The sequence below is a fragment of the Myotis lucifugus genome, unplaced genomic scaffold (genome assembly GCF_000147115.1).
Source record: "Myotis lucifugus unplaced genomic scaffold, Myoluc2.0 scaffold_28, whole genome shotgun sequence".
Lineage (NCBI taxonomy): Eukaryota > Metazoa > Chordata > Mammalia > Chiroptera > Vespertilionidae > Myotis > Myotis lucifugus.
In genome coordinates, this window is record NW_005871076.1 from 6,766,774 (window position 1) to 6,784,431 (window position 17,658).

Below are 17,658 nucleotides of genomic sequence, written 5' to 3' on the forward strand. Positions count from 1 at the left end.
CCACTTGGCTCTCTTAAGAAATTTCTCACATGGCCCTAGCTGGTTTTGCTCAGTGGATAGAGCATCTGCCTAAAGACTGAAGGGTCCTGGGTTCAATTCCGATCAAGGGCACATGCCTAGGTTGCTCCCAGTAGGGGGCGTGCAGGAAGCAGCCAATCAATGATTCTCATCATTGATGTTTCTATCTCTCCCTCTCCCTTCCTCTCTGAAATAAATAAAAATATATTTAAAAAATTTTCTCACATGAAGTTTTCTAAGGCAACAATGAGTGATGTAGGACAATGTTAGAATCCCCACAGCAGTGACTCGCAACTGGGAACCATGGAATTACCAGGAAGATCTGTAGGTATTAAGGGCACAAAGCATTTCCTGCAGACTGAACACTAGAGGTCTGTACATGTATGTACTATTACTTTTTAAACATGATTATGTAATGAATAAAATTCAAATCCATTAAAATTGTTTCTCAGTTCCAAACAGCTTTTGTTTGTATATATGTTGTCATCCAGTCAACATAAAAATTAGTTACAACTATATGCAAATTCAGGATAGTTATATTTAAAAAGTATGGAACCATTCATTGCTCAGTAGTCTAGCAAGGTTTAATTTTCTTATAGGCAAATACTTGTGAAGTGCATTGCTGAAAAGTTATCCCAGAAATTAAATTCATTATGTAAAGCTCTAGTTTTATTATTTGTAATATACCACATAAGCTTCACTTCTACTTAAAAAAATAAGCCCTGGTTGGTATGCTCAATAGTTAGAGCATCTGCTGGCACTCTGAAGGGTCGGGGGTTGGATTCCTGGTCAAGGGCACATACCTGGGTTGCAGGTTTACTCCTGCCCCTGGTCCTGTGGGAGGCAACCAGTTGATGTGTCTCTCTCACATCGGTGTCTCCCCGCCACTTCCACCCTTTCACTCTCTAAAAAGCAATGGAAAAAATATCCTCATGTGAAGGTTAACCAAAAAATAAAAAATAAAAACCATGATGGGGCCGAAACCGGTTTGGCTCAGTGGATAGAGCGTCGGCCTGCGGACTGAAAGGTCCCAGGTTCGATTCCGATCAAGGGCATGTACCTGGATTGCTGGCACATCCCCAGTGGGAGATGTGCAGGAGGCAGCTGATCGATGTTTCTCTCTCATCGATGTTTCTAACTATCTATCTCTCTCCCTTCCTCTCTGTAAAAAATCAATAAAATATATTAAAAAAAACCATGATGGGGAAATAAGGCTCAGAAAGGGGCAGCATGATTTTTACAGAGAACACTGAACTGCATTATATTTAATATATTAATGTATTTAATATAACATATACGTATATATGTTCTAAAGGAATAAAACAATTTAAGTAGCTTGCAGGCAGCTAGAAGAGTTGTATTTAAGTGCAGACTCAGGTACTAAGAAAGGTAGTTAGTAGCATAATGAACACAGCTTGGGGTTTATGTTCCAGGAGGCTTGGATTTGAGTCTTGGCTCCACTCTATATTAATTGCAAAACTTGGGCAGGTCACTTTTCCCTCCTCAAGTCTTGGTTTCCTCCCTTGCGATAAGACACACCTGTCTTACCTCATATACTGGTTTTGAAAATTAAATAAGTGGATTCAAAAGCAGTTTGGTTAATGGCAAAGCCTAACTTGACAATATGCCATCAGATAAACAGAAATAAAATAAAATACAGTGTGGGGGATGTTCAGAGGCAGGAGAGATCACATCAGGTGTGCAGAAGCCAAAAAAAGTCCCAGCAAGTTCTAGGAGGCCAGGAGCTACAGCACACTGTGGGGGAGGAGAGGGAGCTGAGGCTAAAAAGACTAAGAGTCAATAGGAAAGATCTTGAGTACTGGGATAAACAAAATCGGGCTTCATTCAGCTGCCAATAGGAGATGTGTATGTGTTTAAGTGTGTTTATGCAAGTGCCATAAAAAGAGGTCAAACTGAGGTAAAGATATGAACAGAGCAGTTGGTTACAGGAAAACTCAGCTAGCTAGCAGTAGGTGTAGATGGATTAGAGAGGAGGGGGAATAAGGAGTAGTTTTTTCTTTTTATAAAAAATATTTTTATTGAATGTATTGGGGTTACATTAGTTAATTAAATAGTTTTCAAGTACACAATTCTATAATACATCGTCTGAGTATTGTATTGTGTGTTCACTACCCATAGTTTTTGGTATCCTTACATCACCATTTATCCCCCTTTTACCCTCTTCTACCAACCCACAACCCCACTAGGGAGTGTTCTTAACTAGCATGACCTAGAGTGGGAGCAGTGAGACTAGGAGTGAAGTGACTCGTGCCCATGAGAATCCATGACTCTTTTTCAAAAAAATATTTTTTTATTGATTCCAGAGAAGGGAGAGGGAGATAGAAACATCAATGATGAGAAAGAATCATTGATTGAGTGCACAACCTGGGCATGTGCCCTTGACCAGAATCGAACCCAGGACCCTTCAGTCCACAGGCTGACTATCTACTAAGCCAAACCGGTTAGGACTCCATGACTCTTATCATAAATAAAGATTGATGGCTGATGACTGGTTGGATATAAGGAAGGGAAATTTTTTAAATGACTTGGATTTTGAATCGGACATAACTGATGTCAGAAGGCAATGGCTGGAGGCAAGCCATGAAAAGGAGCATGGAGTGTTCAATGCCCATGCTGAATCTGACCCTGAGTGACAGTACTCTACTGGCAATCACTTAGAAAACCAGAGGCTGAGGCTCCATGGTGACCAACAGCTAGGTGCCATGCTACAGTTCCAATCTGCCAACCACTTTAAAAGTTAACATATGAGTCACAGAACTCTAAGTCATACCAACACACGGCTATAAGAACAACACTAAAAGAAGTCGTTGTACTAATAAAACTGTCACAATTCCTATTCTTTGTACATAACAACTTAAACATTAAAAAAATTAATATTCATGCCCAGCTGGCACGGCTCAGTGGCTGAGGGATGACCTATCAGCCAGGAGGTCACGGTTCGATTCCTGGTCAGGGCACATGCCTGGGTTACAAGCTCAATCTCCAATTGGGGACATGCAGGAGGCAACCAATCAATGATTCTCTCTCATCGTTGATGTTTCTATCTATTTCTCCATCTCCCTGCCTCTCTGAATCAATTAGAAAATATTTAAATGAATAAATAATATTCAGGAATCCTATCATCACATAACTGAAAACATGAGGGAAAAGCGGAAATATTTGAAAGCCAGATTTCACCTAATTTAAGGGCAATTATCTCTTAACCTGCCTGGGCAAAGGATATGGAACAAAGTGTTTAACTTGACAACAATCACAGTACTGTTTGCTCTGAGATCAAACAACAGCTCCAGGCTAATAATGACTTTGTTTTGAGAGTAATATGGAATGTGGACATATGTAAACATGTTTTCCCAACAGTGAGGCTTACTTCTGGCCCTAGAACTGTGCCTCACCTCCAACTAGAGCAGCGGTTCTCAACCTGTGGGTCGCGACCCCTTTGGGGAGTCAAACGACCCTTTCATAGGGGTCGCCTAAGACAATCGGAAAACACATATATAATTACATATTGTTTTTGTGATTAGTCACTATGCTTTAATTATGTTCAATTTGTAACAATGAAAATACATCCTGCATATCAGATATTTACATTACGATTCATAACAGTAGCAAAATTAAAGTTATAAAGTAGCAACGAAAATAATTTTATGGTTGGAGGTCACCACAACATGAACTGTATTAAAGGGTCGTGGCATTAGGAAGGTTGAGAACCACTGAACTAGAGTAATGGAAAGAGTCAAAACATGTAAGGTAAGGAATCATATCAGATCAAGGTACATAGAATACAAACTTGTAAAATGGCTGTGACCAGGCCCCAGGACAGGAAGAAGGGATATAAACTAACAAAAATCAATGGTAGTGGTTGGATTGAGTCAAAGATGGTCAAGGCAAGTTGATAATCTGAACAGAACAGGACTAATACAGTTTGAGTCGATTTTTAAAAAGTCTTAAGCCCTGTCTTGTTTAAAAAAGTCTTAAGCCCCGGTTCAGTTGGTTGGGTCATCCCGTGCACTGAAAGGTTGCTAGTTACATTCTTGGTCAGGGCACATGCCTGGGTTGTGGGCTCGATCCTCAGAAGGGGGAGTGCAGGAGGCAGCTGATCAATGTTTCTCACAACTCTGTCTCTCTCTCCCACTCCCTCTCTCTCTAAAATTCAATTTAAAAAAATGTTTTTTAAGTTTTAAATTTTTTTCTATTTGAGTAGAAGTAGTATATAGCACTTCATGCTACAGCTAGAACCCAAGGATGAGATGTAAAATATTTCATTAGTTAAGGAGAGCTAGTGGTAAAACTCTTGCTTTCATCTCAAAATTCCTTTCATGGCCTATATGTGATTTACATTCATTTTAGTGACATTAAACTCAAATCAATTTTTTAAAAATATTTTTTAAAAATTAACTTCAGAGAGGAAGGGAGAGGGAGAGAGAGATAGAAACATCAATGATGAGAGAGAATCACTGATCAGCTGCCTCCTTGCCTCCTTTTAATTATCTTTTTAACATGCCAATCAGAGCCCTGTACAGCTTACTTAGTATTCTCTTCCTCAGTGGATAGAGTCCTGGGTTCAAATCCGGTCAAGGGCACATGCCTGGGTTTCAGGCTCAGTTCCCAGTAGGGGGCGTGCAAGAAGCAGTTGATCAGTGATTTTCATCATTTTTTTTTAAAAATATATTTTATTGATTTTTTACAGAAATCAATGAAATATATTAAATAAATAAATAAGTTCCGAAAAATAAAATAAAATTTTAAAAAGGAGCAAGTTGCCGAACCGATTTGGCTCAGTGGATAGAGCGTTGGCCTGCGGTCAGGGAGTGTACCTTGGTTGCGGGCACATCCCCACTGGGGGGTGTGCAGGAGGCAGCTGATCTCTCTCTCTCATCGATGTTTCTGGCTCTCTATCCCTCTCCATTCTTCTCTGTAAAAAATCAATAAAATATATATTTTTAAAAAGGAGCAAGTTGCTGATTATTAGGAAGAGAGAAGGGTGGTTGGGGGACAGGAGGAGGATTTGCATAGGAGAGCTTCAATGGAGGGGAGAAATAAAAGACATCTACTAAGATGGGCTACTGTGGCTAACTGGGCTCAAATTAAAAACAAACAAACACACAGCAAAAACAACAAAAAAACCCAATAAACAGTCTAGCAGTCATTTCTATGCAAGGGCCTCTCACAAACTGCACTTCAGGGAAACGCCCTGATCTTCTTGCCTGCACTGGGTTACTGCCATTTGAGCTCGGCCTTTTATAAAGGAGTTCCTGGAATCCTATTTCAACCAATAGGACTGAGGCTTTCCCCATCCAATCAGGACAATGCCTTTTGGACCAATCAAACTGAGGATTTGGAGTCCTCATTTGCATGAAAACGGACCAATCAGGGACCAGGGGCAGGGACTGCTGTCCATATAAGCCAGTTCCCTTCTGGCTAGGGGAGTGCAATTTCCCTGGCTGAGCTGAAACTCCAAAAGTAAAGAGATGTTCCATGGCTGCGCTGTATCACAATTGAGCTGTTTTACACTGCTCCCCAAATTGGGGACTCTTGTTGGCACTGAATTGTCGCCAATGACCATCAGCTGGCAAGGGGTAATACTTTTAATACTTTTTAGACCTTAACAGGAAATGTTCCTTTAAAAAAACAACAACATGCTTTTATTCATTTCATTGAAAGAGAAACATCAATAGTAAGAGAGAATCATTGACCAGATGTTTGTTCTTTTTTTTTTCTTTTAAAATATGTATTACTTTTATACTTCAAACATTTTTAAAGGAAAGACCTTTGGGATCAGGTTGGAAGATAAATTATAGAGGGAAGAAACTGGAGCAGGCAGACCAATTACAAGCCAATGATAGCTCAGGAAAGAGATGAAAAAGACCTATATCAATTAAGACTGTATGAATGGAAAGCAAACTATATTTTAGAAATTAGAGATAAAAATAACTGGATATGGTGATGATTGTGAGAGGGTAAGGGGAAATGGAAGACTAACTCCCAAGGGTCTTTATTTTTCTTTTCCAATTTTCCTACCTACATTCTAAAAAATATAAATTGTTACAAATGATTTTATAGCCAAGGCGAGGAATAATTGCATGTCTAGAATACTGCTGTTTTCAAATAAAAAGTAAATTTCCATGAGTTCTTGATCAAGAGGTAGCTTTCTGAGAGTGCATCTTCACTACAGTACATTTAGAGAAAAGAGATAGCTTTCTACCAATTATCCCCAATTTTTCCTACTTTCTAACATTCTCAAATTAAATGTTAAGTACTTGAATAGCACAGGGATGACCTGAATCAAAACTCAAGCATATATAGTACTTTTAGGGGCTGTGGATGGAATCATAAAGATCTAGATTTGCATCCCAACTTCCCCATTTCTTAGCATGTAGCTAGGAGCCAGTTACTTTAGCTTCTTTGAGCCTCACTTCCTTTCCTAAAAATAAGGACAATTTAAGTACCTCAAAGGATTGTCATAGGATTAAATTAAAGCACAAAACAACTAGCAGACCATGGGTTCCTGATAAGCATGCATTCCTTAAGCAAACTCACAATACTGGTCAGATTATAAATTGGTACGACAAAAAAATAAGAAAATTGCTATAACAAGAATCTTAAATATGTGTATATGTTTCCATAATACCACTCCTGGTATTAATCCTAGGAAATAACTCTAAACATATGACAAACTTTATTCACAAAAATGTTCATCACAGAATTATTCATAAAGCCTAGAATCTGCAACAATTTCAATATCCAATGAAAAGGGAACAGTTAAATAAATTACTCAGCCAATAAAAATTATAAGATTTTGCTACGGAGCACTTATTGTTTTCCTTTTAGTTACAAAAACAATACATGTTACCTGTGAAAAATACAGAAGCCCAAGAAAATTGAAATCACCCATAATACAAGTTGTTAGTAATACAGGGAAATAATTGCCATATTAAATGAAAAAGCAAAATTTAAAATTGAAACTACAGTATTCAACTCTTTACAATTCTAAAAAATAAAAGATTAGTAGAATATGGATCAAAATATGAACAACAGTTTCTAATAAGTTGCAACACCACAGGAAATATTTTTCTTATTATTAAAATAATTTCTACATTTTGTATAATAGGCATGCATTACTTGAGAATCAGAAAAACAAAGCTTCTAATTTAACAACTCAGATGTAAATCACAAAAACCAATGGCTAAGGTACCTTGGGTTGGGGTCCCAAGTATGAGTCCAATAATGTCAAGATAAAAAAGTTAGTAGGCCCTAGCTGGCTTGGCTCAGTGGATGAAGCGTCAGCCTGCGGACTGAAGGGTCCCAGGTTCGATTCTGGTCAAGGGCATATGCCTAAAAAAACATATATATTTTTTTAAGTTAGTAGTAAGTCCATATTAAGAAAAATTATATAAGAAAAAAGCTTAAAGATCAATCATAGGGAGAAACCAAGATGGCTACATAGGTAAACACCGGAGTTTGCTGCCTCAAGCAACCACTTCAAAAATACAACTAAAAGATGGAACGGACATCATCCAGAACCACAGGAAGGCTGGTTGAGTGGAAATTCTACAACTAGAAGGAAAGAGAAAAGCATACCGAGACTCAGAGGAGGCGCAGTACGGAAGTAAAATACTAAGGTGCGGAGGTGCATGTGGAGCGGGCTGGCGGCTGAGGGAGCGGTTGTCGTTTTCAATAGGGAGGGAGTCTCAGGCTCTGAGCTCCAGTTCTGGGCGAGTCTCTAGGGACCCAGACTCATACGGGAGAAGCGGGACTGTCTGGCATCGGTCGGAACCCAAGGGCAGCTTTCTCTCCGAGGGGCTTGCAACTATTACCTGGACACTGAGAAGCAGAGCCTCTGAGGGCAAGACTGAGAGCAGCCATAACTGCTAGCCCCGCCCTATTGATCCCGTGGGACCTGCCCCGCCCAAGCCCTGCAGGGAGGCTTTTGCTGGATAGCCTCAGGCAAGGGCTAGATTAGCACCTCCCTTGAGATCCAGGAGCTAGGAAATCCAGAGGTCAGAGTGGGACCATCCAGTTTGCAGCTCTGTGAAACCATAAAGGACACACTCAGGGGGCAGACTCAGTGAGCACCAAAGCCCCATTGAAGCAAGTCTTGCCCCAGGGGGGTGTCTCCAGCACAGAAGTTCTCCCACTGCAGACACAGCTGATTCTCACAGACAACTGGCCTGGAGGTCAATTCCTCCCAGTGATAACTACAACAATCAAGGCTTAACTACAACAAGACTGTGCACAAAGCCCACAAGGGGGTGCACCAAGAGTGTCTACCTCAGGTAATTGGGACACTTAGCACAGAAAGGCACTCTATCAACACAGCGAAGCATAGAAAATGCCGAGACAAAGAAACAGGACACAAATGACAGAAATGGAGGAAAGCAAACTTCTGGATATAGAGTTCAAAACCACACTTTTAAGGTCTTTAAAGAACTGTCTAGAAGCCGCCAATAAATTTAGTAAGACCCTCGAAAAGACTGGTGAGACCGCCGATAAATGTAGTGAGATCCTCAAGAAATCTAGTGAGACCCTTGATGTTGTGATAAAGAACCAACTAGAAATTAAGCATACACTGACTGAAATAAAGAATATTATACAGACTCCCAACAGCAGACCAGAGGATCGCAAGAATCAAGTCAAAGATTTGAAATACGAAGAAGCAAAAAACACCCAACCAGAAAAGCAAAATGAAAAAAGAATCCAAAAATACAAAGATAGTGTAAGGAGCCTCTGAGACAGCTTCAAGTGTACCAACATCCGAATTATAGGGGTGCCAGAAGAAGAGAGAGAGCAAGATATTGAAAACCTATTTGAAGAAATAATGACAGAAAACTTCCCCTACCTGGCGAAAGAAATAGACTTCCAAGTCCAGGAAGCGCATAGAACCCCAAACAAAAGGAATCCAAAGAGGACCACACCAAGACACATCATAATTAAAATGCCAAGAGCAAAAGACAAAGAGAGAATCCTAAAAGCAGCAAGAGAAAGAAAGTCAGTTACCTACAAAGGAGTACCCATACGACTGTCAGCTGATTTCTCAACAGAAACTTTGCAGGCCAGAAGGGAGTGGCAAGAAATATTCAAAGTGATGAATACCAAGAACCTACAACCAAGATTACTTTATCCAGCAAAGCTATCATTCAGAAGTGAAGGTCAGATAAAGAGCTTCACAGATAAGAAAAAGCTAAAGGAGTTCATCACCACCAAACCAGTATTATATGAAATGCTGAAAGGTATCCTTTAAGAAGAGGAAGAAGAAGAAAAAGGTAAAGATACAAATTATGAACAACAAATACACATCTATCAACAAGTGAATCTAAAAATCAAGTGAATAAATAATCTGATGAACAGTATGAACTGGTGATTGTAATAGAATCAGGGACATAGAAAGGGAATGGACTGACTATTCTTTGGGGGGGAAAGGGGTGTGGGGGGTGCGGGAAGAGATTGGACAATAATCATGCACCTATGGATGAGGACAGTGGGTGGGGAGTGAGGGCAGAGGGTGGGGTGGGAACTGGGTGGAGGGGAGTTATGGTGGGAAAAAAGAGGAACCAATGTAATAATCTGAACAATAAAGATTTAATTAAAAAAAAAAGATCAATCATAAATATCTCACAACTGGGGATCTTAGAGTAGAAATTCCATAATAAATCAGAAGTGAAAGTTAACCTAATATTGGTTTCTAAGGTGGTCAGAGAAGGCCTTTTAAAATAGTAAGAGCCCTGACCAGTTGCTCAATGTTAGAGTGTTGGCCCAAAGACTGAAGGGTCTTGGGTTCAATTCCCAGCCCAGGGCACATAGCCCGGTTGCAGGTTCAATTCCAGCCCGGTAGGGGCTCGAGAGGATGGCAATGCATCTCTCTCTCTCTCTCTCTCTCTCTCTCTCTCTCTCTCTCTCCCTCTCCCCTGTCCTTTCCACTCTAAAAATCAATGGGAAAAATATACTCGTTCCTCAGGTGAGAATTTAAAAAGCAAAAACAACAACAACAAAAAACAACTTGTTAAAAGGAAAGAATAAAATTCTTTAAAAAAACCCAAACGAACAGAAAAATGCATGTGCTCCCTATTGATGAACTTAAAATCTTGTAGGGGAGATAAGTTATATATTTTGTTATATATTTATAACAAAAAAATAAATATTCCAAATGAGATATCCACAAAGTGCTAACGAAGAATAAAAAAAAACATAGTGGGGATTCAGAAAAGCTTTATAGAAATGTTGGAACCTAGAATAGACAAGCTTTCTTTTCTCTTTATAGGATTTCAATGGATGACAACATTAAAAGCATAGGGTAAAAAGGGGGAACAAAGCAATGGAAACCGGAGAGTCTAGGAAAGTGGAGGATCACCAGATCAGGGCTGCTTATTCTAAATATCCTTTTGGAAATACCCAATTTTCCTTGTCTGATATCTTTGCACACTAGGGATCCTTCTTATCTGTAATTTGGTCTCCTGAGTAGACTGTGAGGGGGCTCTGTGAATATCTCTGGATAGGTATATTTCCCACTGTAAATTAATAACCTTACATATGGATTTATAAATCAGTCTCCAGAGAGTTTGGTTAGTGAGACTCAGTCTCCTAGGGCCTGATTACCCCTGAAGACACACAAAAAACTGAGTTTCTGCCCTTGATAAACCGAGATCACACTATATGAGTTACTACTAAACAAACAAGTAGATTTTACCCATTTATAGACGACGGTAAAAGATGTTCTGGCAGTAGGGATAGTAGGGGGAGAGCTTAAAAAACACCAACCTGTCAAAGGCACTGGAAAACTGAGAAGCAGCAACAGGTGCTGTGTCCCCCAGGCCTTGGGGAAGCACAGCTTACAGGAGCCCACCCCAGCTGTTGTTGAGAAAATCACTAACAACAGAAAACGACATGATACTTATCCACCATTTAGGGGGTAAAGGGGAAACTAAATCAGAATAAGTTGGGGATGAGAACCAAGGAAATACTAAAGAAAGAAATAAGCCCTTGTCAGGTGGGGAGTTAGTAAAGCAAGTCTTAGAAAAAAATTAGTAATTAAGAGGAGAGATCTGATTGTGTTAGTAAAGGGAGAGGACAAAATGGCCAGTTTATAATGTGCACAGCGCTAAAACAAACAGAATGAAAAGACAAATTAAAACAGAGCTATTAAAAATTACACATACATATAAGACAAACTTAAAAAAAAACACACACCTATATGAAGCACTTCAAGTGCCTGAAAAACTCAATGGTGGCTTAATGTTTCCAAAACAGACCCTTCTAAAAACAAAACAGAACAAAAACAAAAATAGACCCTCCTGCTATAAGAGTTAAGATGAAAACTGTGCTTAGAAGGGTTCAGACTTAAATGTTAAATATTCCTTTCTAAAGTCTCATTTTATTTAAAGTTCTCTAAATTGTACACTGATCCATAAAAACACATTCTATTTAGTTCAATAGACAGCATAATTTCAGCTATCACTCAGATATTTATTTAACTTGAAATTATAGGCAATGAAAGGACATTTAAGGATAATTATTAAAAGCCATAAACTCCCATTTCAATTAGGCTGAAGTTTAGGTTTGTACACACTGAAAACATGGTACTACCCTGGACACCTTACTATAGTTATTATGTAACTAGAAACAAAGTAGAGCGTTTTTATTTTAAAGGCCAGCTAACCTGAGACAAAGAGGAAAGGCTGGCAGATGAGGTAAAAAGTAAGTATGTAAATAAATAAATAAAGACTCCAGATAGAAGAAACATGGTACTAGCCCAGACACTGCTATAATTACTACATTATCTCAAATCAAAGGAAAGAAGTATCTTAGAATCCACTTTTCTCCCAGATAAATATGAAATATCTATATAATAAAAGCCCAAGTGCCCGTTAAGGCAGAATGACCAGTTGCCGTGATGCGCACTGACCACCAGGGGGCAGATGCTCAATGCAGGAGCTGCCCCTCGTGGTCAGTGCCCTCTCACAGGGGGAGCACTGCTCAGCCAGAAGCCAGGCTCACAGCTAGCGAGCGCAGTGATATTGGCAGGAACCTCTCCCACCTCCGTGGCAGCACTAAGGAGCAGCGAGCAGGTGGGAGGTAAGGAGCGAGGGCTCCAGGACTGCAAGAGGGCACAGGCAGGGCTGAGGGACACCCCCCCACTCTCCCCCAGTGCACAAATTCCGTGCACCAGGCCTCTAGTTAAGAGAGAAAAAATAAGGCAGAGCCCGGCGGGTGTTGCTCAGTGGTTGAGGGTTGACCTATAAACCAGGCAGTCAAGGTTCAATTCCCAGTCAGGGCACAGACTGGGGTTGTGGGCTCAATCTCCAATAGGAGGCGTGCAGGAGGCAACTGATCAATGAGTCTCATAACTGATGTTTCTCTCCCTCTCCCTTCCTCTCTGAAATCAATTAAAAACATATATTAAAAAAAGTAAGGCAGGTAGATATGCTTTCAGTCTTCTTGCAAGTTCTGGATAGCTGAGATAGCTAAGAAATGCATTCAAAATATCAATGCTACCAAAGCATCATTTAATTCTACCATACAGCAACAAAAGGATGGTTTATTTAATAAAATGATGCTGCCACAATTGGTTACACCTTAAGAAAAAAAGTCTCATCCCTCCCCAACCTGTCATTTACAAAAATATTTCACATGGACCAAAGATCTAAAATTAAAAATAAATACATGAAAATATTAAAAAATTTGAAGAATCTTTATATAGACTCAAAATGCGGTAGCTCTACCCAAGCAAGTAAACCCAGAAGTCATTAAGAATGGAAACATCGATGAGAGAGAAACATCGATCAGCTGCCTCCTGCACATCTCCTATTGGGGATGTGCCCGCAACCCAGGTACATGCCCTTGACCGGAATCGAACCTGGGACCTTTCAGTGTGCAGGAGGCAGCCGGTCAATGATTCTCTCTCTCTTCATTGATGTTTCTAGCTCTCTCTCCCTCTCCACTCCTCTCAGAAATCAATAAAAATGTTTCCTTTCCTCCCTTCCACTCTCTATAAAAATCAATGGAAAAAATAATCCGGGATGAGGATTAACAACAAAAAAAGAATGGTGACATAAAAATTTTATTTTTCTGTGTGGCAAAGCAACTCATAAACAAGTCAAAAGACAAATGAAAAAATAATTGCAACATACTTGACAGGTAAAGGCATTAATATCACTAATATGCACAGAAGTTGTACAAAGTGATGACAACTCTCATTTTTTCAAATGGACAAAAGACAGGTATAAATAACCATCCAGGAGGCAGCTGATCAATGATTCTCTCTTCATTGATGTTTCTATCTCTCTCTCCCTCTCCCTTCCTCCCTGAAACCAATAAAAATATATATTTAATAAAAATAACCCATAAAAGAAATGTAAAAGGCCAATAGACATAGAAGACTAGTGGTCATGAAAATGCTAGGTACTTTTTTTCACCCATTAGATTACCAAAAATGACAAAGATGATACTGAGGATGGCAAGGGTTAGGCAACACAAGCATTGCATGCATACTCTGCTGGTGGGAGTATGAAATAATATAATCTTATTGGAAAATAACTTGCCACTACCTAATAAAATTAAAAATACATAGATTCAACCCAACAATCCCACTCCTGCATCGCTGAACTACAGAAACAAAAACCATAATTAATTACACAGAAATAAATACAAGTTTATTAATCACAGCATTGTAGTGCCAAACAATTTAAATAACTTGAATGTCCTTCGTAAGGGGGAATAAATTATGGTACAGCCATATTATGGAATATAATGTAGTTTTCTAAAAGGATGAGTAAGAGCTATAGGTACCGATGCCCATGATATGTTAAATGGAAAAAAGAAAATAAGCAGGCTTTAGATATTGTGTAGCATCCCATTTGCTTTAAAAAGCAACCATATATGCCCTAACTGGTTTGGCTCAGTGGATAGAGCGTTGGCCTGCGGACTCAAGGGTCCCAGGTTCGATTCCGGTCAAGGGCATGTACCTTGGTTGCCGGCACATCCCCAGTAGGAAGTGTGCAGGAGGCAGCTGATTGATGTTTCTCTCTCTATCCCTCTCCCTTCCTCTCTGTAAAAAATCAATATTGATTGGTCAAACTAGACCAATCAATATATTTTTTAAAAAAAGCAACCATATATATATATATATATATATATATATATATATGAATGAATGGTTTTATATTTTTTGTAACAGTATTAAGAAAAACAAGTGAAACCTTCTTTGATAAGTGGGAGCTGTTTAAGGATGAATATTGTTGGCTTTTCCCGGTATACTTTTGGTTGTTTGACATTTTGCAAAATGTAAGCTTTGCTTTCATAACAATAAAAGGAAAATCCACCTTCTTTGGTGTGTTTTGGTGGTGGGGCTTTTTAATCAACCATGCCAACATCTGTGAAGGTCCCAAGGTCTATACAACTTATATGGACCAATAATGATTCAGGAACACAAAGAGGACAGTGAGTTAGAAGAGTTAAGAGATAAATACATATAAATCCATTAAACTAATTTTGCAACAAGACAAAAAAAAAAAGACTTAAAAACCCAACAGGCTTATTTTGAACTACTATAAATAAACTATTCTTAGGGGGGCAGGGGAAGCTGTTTTCCTACTTAATCTAAAAATCTTAGTAGTTGTCAGCATGGCTTTGATGATGAAGATGCTCACCTAGTAACTTATCAACAAATCTCCCAATCAACAGGATCCTGACTCTCTTTTTCTTCATAATTCATCTTAAGGTAGCACATGGCTTTGATACTGTTTTCCAAAAAAAGTGTTCATTAAATGGATCAGGGCTATATTTTGAAAGATTTCTGAATCAAAAAAGTATTTATAAAGAGGATATGAATGGAGCCTAAAATTGAGAAGCGTTTTCAATCACTTCAAAAACTCATTTATCCAACCCTCACTCAAACTTAACAGGGGGCGCCCTGCTATGCATTACTCAAAACCAAGCATGCCTGAAAACATCTTAAACATAACTGAATGAAGATCTGCCCAATCACAGGCCAGCTGCTTGCAAACTCCACCCTTGAGTACAGGAAGAACACTTTTGATTGGAAGATGGTTGTGTTTACTACGGTGTGGTGCAAATTGGAAAGGCCCACATGTCTAGGGTCCAAAGGAAAGCTCTTTAATGAAAAAGGAAAACAAACGGCCAATTCTGATCCTATATTAGTCATTGTCAATAACAGAACCTCATCATAGCAACAGCAATTCTTGAGCAATTTTGCAAACTGGTGAAAATTTCTGAAGAGTATTTTTGTTGGCTGTTTTCTCATCTATGTCCCTTGCTATTCATACAAGCACAGTGTATCCTCAAAACCCAAATCTGCCTTTGCTTCTAATGCATACAGCACCATGCAAGACCTCAATATCTAAGAATCACTGCAACTTTCACTTGGTGTGAGAAACAAATTCCATGGGCCCAGTAGAAAAATCATTCAGTATTGAGTTTAATAGGTGTCCAGCATCTCAGTGAGCTTCTAAAACCTCTGCCCTTAGGGAGCCCAGTGAACAATAACCTGCATGGGTAGCCATTTCAGGTGCCGAGCTCATTAGCAATTCATGTAATGGAGGAAACAACTAGAATATAAAATTCAGAATGAAAACCTAGGCCTGTGGTCAAAGTTTGCATATAATGGTGGATCTTCAGTACGTTTTACATTCAAGGGGGCAAATTACTGGATCTCACAGGGACACTTCTCCCCCATCCCAACCTAGAAAGCAATCTTTTAAAGAAAGCACAGAGGAATTTAAATGCAAATCTCCTTAATCCTCCTCCTCACACCCTTATATTCCAGACATCCTTTTACAAATTTGCCCCAAGCAAGCCTCACAAATGTCCTCAAGCAGTCTTTTCTTATGTAGCAGGGAGAAAGATAAGAGCAAATAAACTCAAACAGCAGAAGCAAAGCCTAAGCCGGTCACCAGTCAAGCAACCCATAAAGCTTGTATATGTGGGAGGAGGAGGGTATAACACCACTGATCAATAGAAGAATTAATAACAGAAACCTACAATATTACGACCCAATCTCCTAAAATGTGTCCGCGTTTATAGCGAATACAAGTTCACCAAGAAAATGTACCTTCTGCCTCCTGATCCATTACACTCCGAAAGAATCCTGCTGTTTTTCATAGCCTCATTTCACAAGAGAAGCTAGGGCTGCTTATCAAAATGAGGAACTCAAGAGGCTTGCCAAAGCTCAAAGACAGTATTTTTTACCGCCACGGTAACAAAAATAGCACATCCTGGTCCCGAATGCTAGTTAAGTTCTATTACTGAACAACTTTAATCACAAAAGGCACCAAGGCAAGTACTCCAGAGCGGTCAAGCCCCAGCACAAAGTTTCAAAACAAAACCTCTCCCTCCCAAGGTTAGGAGAGTACCCGAGTGGAGAGCAAAGGCGGGTCTCAATCGTAGCAAAAACTGCAGCTCCTGTCACCAGCAGGGCAAGGAGAACCGAGCCCCGGAGTCCCGGGAGCCGGCTTTCTGGACCCGCCAGGCTGAGCCCGGTTCAGACGAGGAGGAAGTAACCGCCAGATAAAAAGCCCTGAGCAGCTCCGGCGGCAGCCTCGGCGCTGCCCACGTTCCCGCCCCACTCGGGCTCCAGGAGGGGAGCGGGGAGCGGGGAGCAGGGAGCAGGGAGCGCCGGGCACCACAGGTCCGCGGCTCCCAGGGGCGGCGGCAACACCGGCCGAACTCGGAGGGGCCGGGAGCCCGGGTTCTGGAGCCTCTGCCCCGAAGGCGTGGGAGGGGGGCTGCAAAAGGGTCGCTCAGGAGGCGGGGCCTGCGGGTGGAGGCAGCAGCCTCGGCGCCCTGGCCGCCCCCCCGCAACAGGGAAACCGGGGCGCGCACCCCGACGCGGAAGCCATGCTGGTCAGAACTCGGGGTGCTGAGGAGCCGGTGGGGGGCGCTCAGGAGATTTGGGGGCGCGGAACTGGGTCACCCCCACCCCACCGCCCCCTCACAATGGCCCCCGGGGAGGCCGCCCGCAGGCCCCGCAGCCCCGGCCTCGAGTGCCCGCCTCGGCCGTCACTCACCGCTAAGTCTTGGGGCACCGCCCCGCTCATGGCCCGCACCGTGCCGGCCCGCCAGGCCCGAGTGCGCAGCGCAGGCCCGGGATCTCCGCCCGCCGACGCCGCCGCCGCCGGCACCGAGGCCGAAGCCGAGGCCGTGGTGTCCGCGAACAGAAGCAGCAGCCGCTTGCCCACCGGGGAGGCCGCTGCGTCCGCCATCGCCAGGGCCGGCCGGACCCTCGCTCCCGCCCGCCGCTTCCCACCACCTTCGCCGCCGAGCGCCCGATCCGCCCGCAAGGCCTCCCTCCGCACCACCCGCGGCCGCGGCTCCCCCCCCACGCCGCCAACAGCCACCACTAACTACCGGCGCAGCGCAACGCCCCCGGTGTCGGGAGCTGAGGCAGGGTTGAAGGGCTTCATCTCTTTCTTTCCCTCTTGACTGATGGGACCTTTTTCGCCTCACTCTCTGACCTTTGATGCATCTCGACTGCTGACCATTTGAAAGCAGCCTGTGATATGCGTCTTTTGTAAAGCGAGCGAGCGAGCGTCCCTCTACTGTAGCTGTTTGACTATTGTGGATTTTCACATATCGAGCTTACCCAGAGTGTAGCGCATCTCTACAGGGCTG

At 41.5% G+C, this 17,658-nt stretch overlaps 1 protein-coding gene across 1 annotated transcript in view; it reads right to left on the reverse strand.

Moving 5' to 3' along the window:
* KDM3B (lysine demethylase 3B) overlaps window positions 1-17,279 on the reverse strand; it is a 62,138-nt gene extending 44,859 nt beyond the window's left edge. Inside the window, exon 1 of the mRNA XM_006086531.3 lies at window positions 17,055-17,279. Within this exon, the coding sequence (XP_006086593.1) occupies window positions 17,055-17,249 (195 nt within the window). The 5' untranslated portion in view covers window positions 17,250-17,279. The remainder of the gene's footprint in view (window positions 1-17,054) is intronic.
* Window positions 17,280-17,658: the final 379 nt, after the last annotated feature.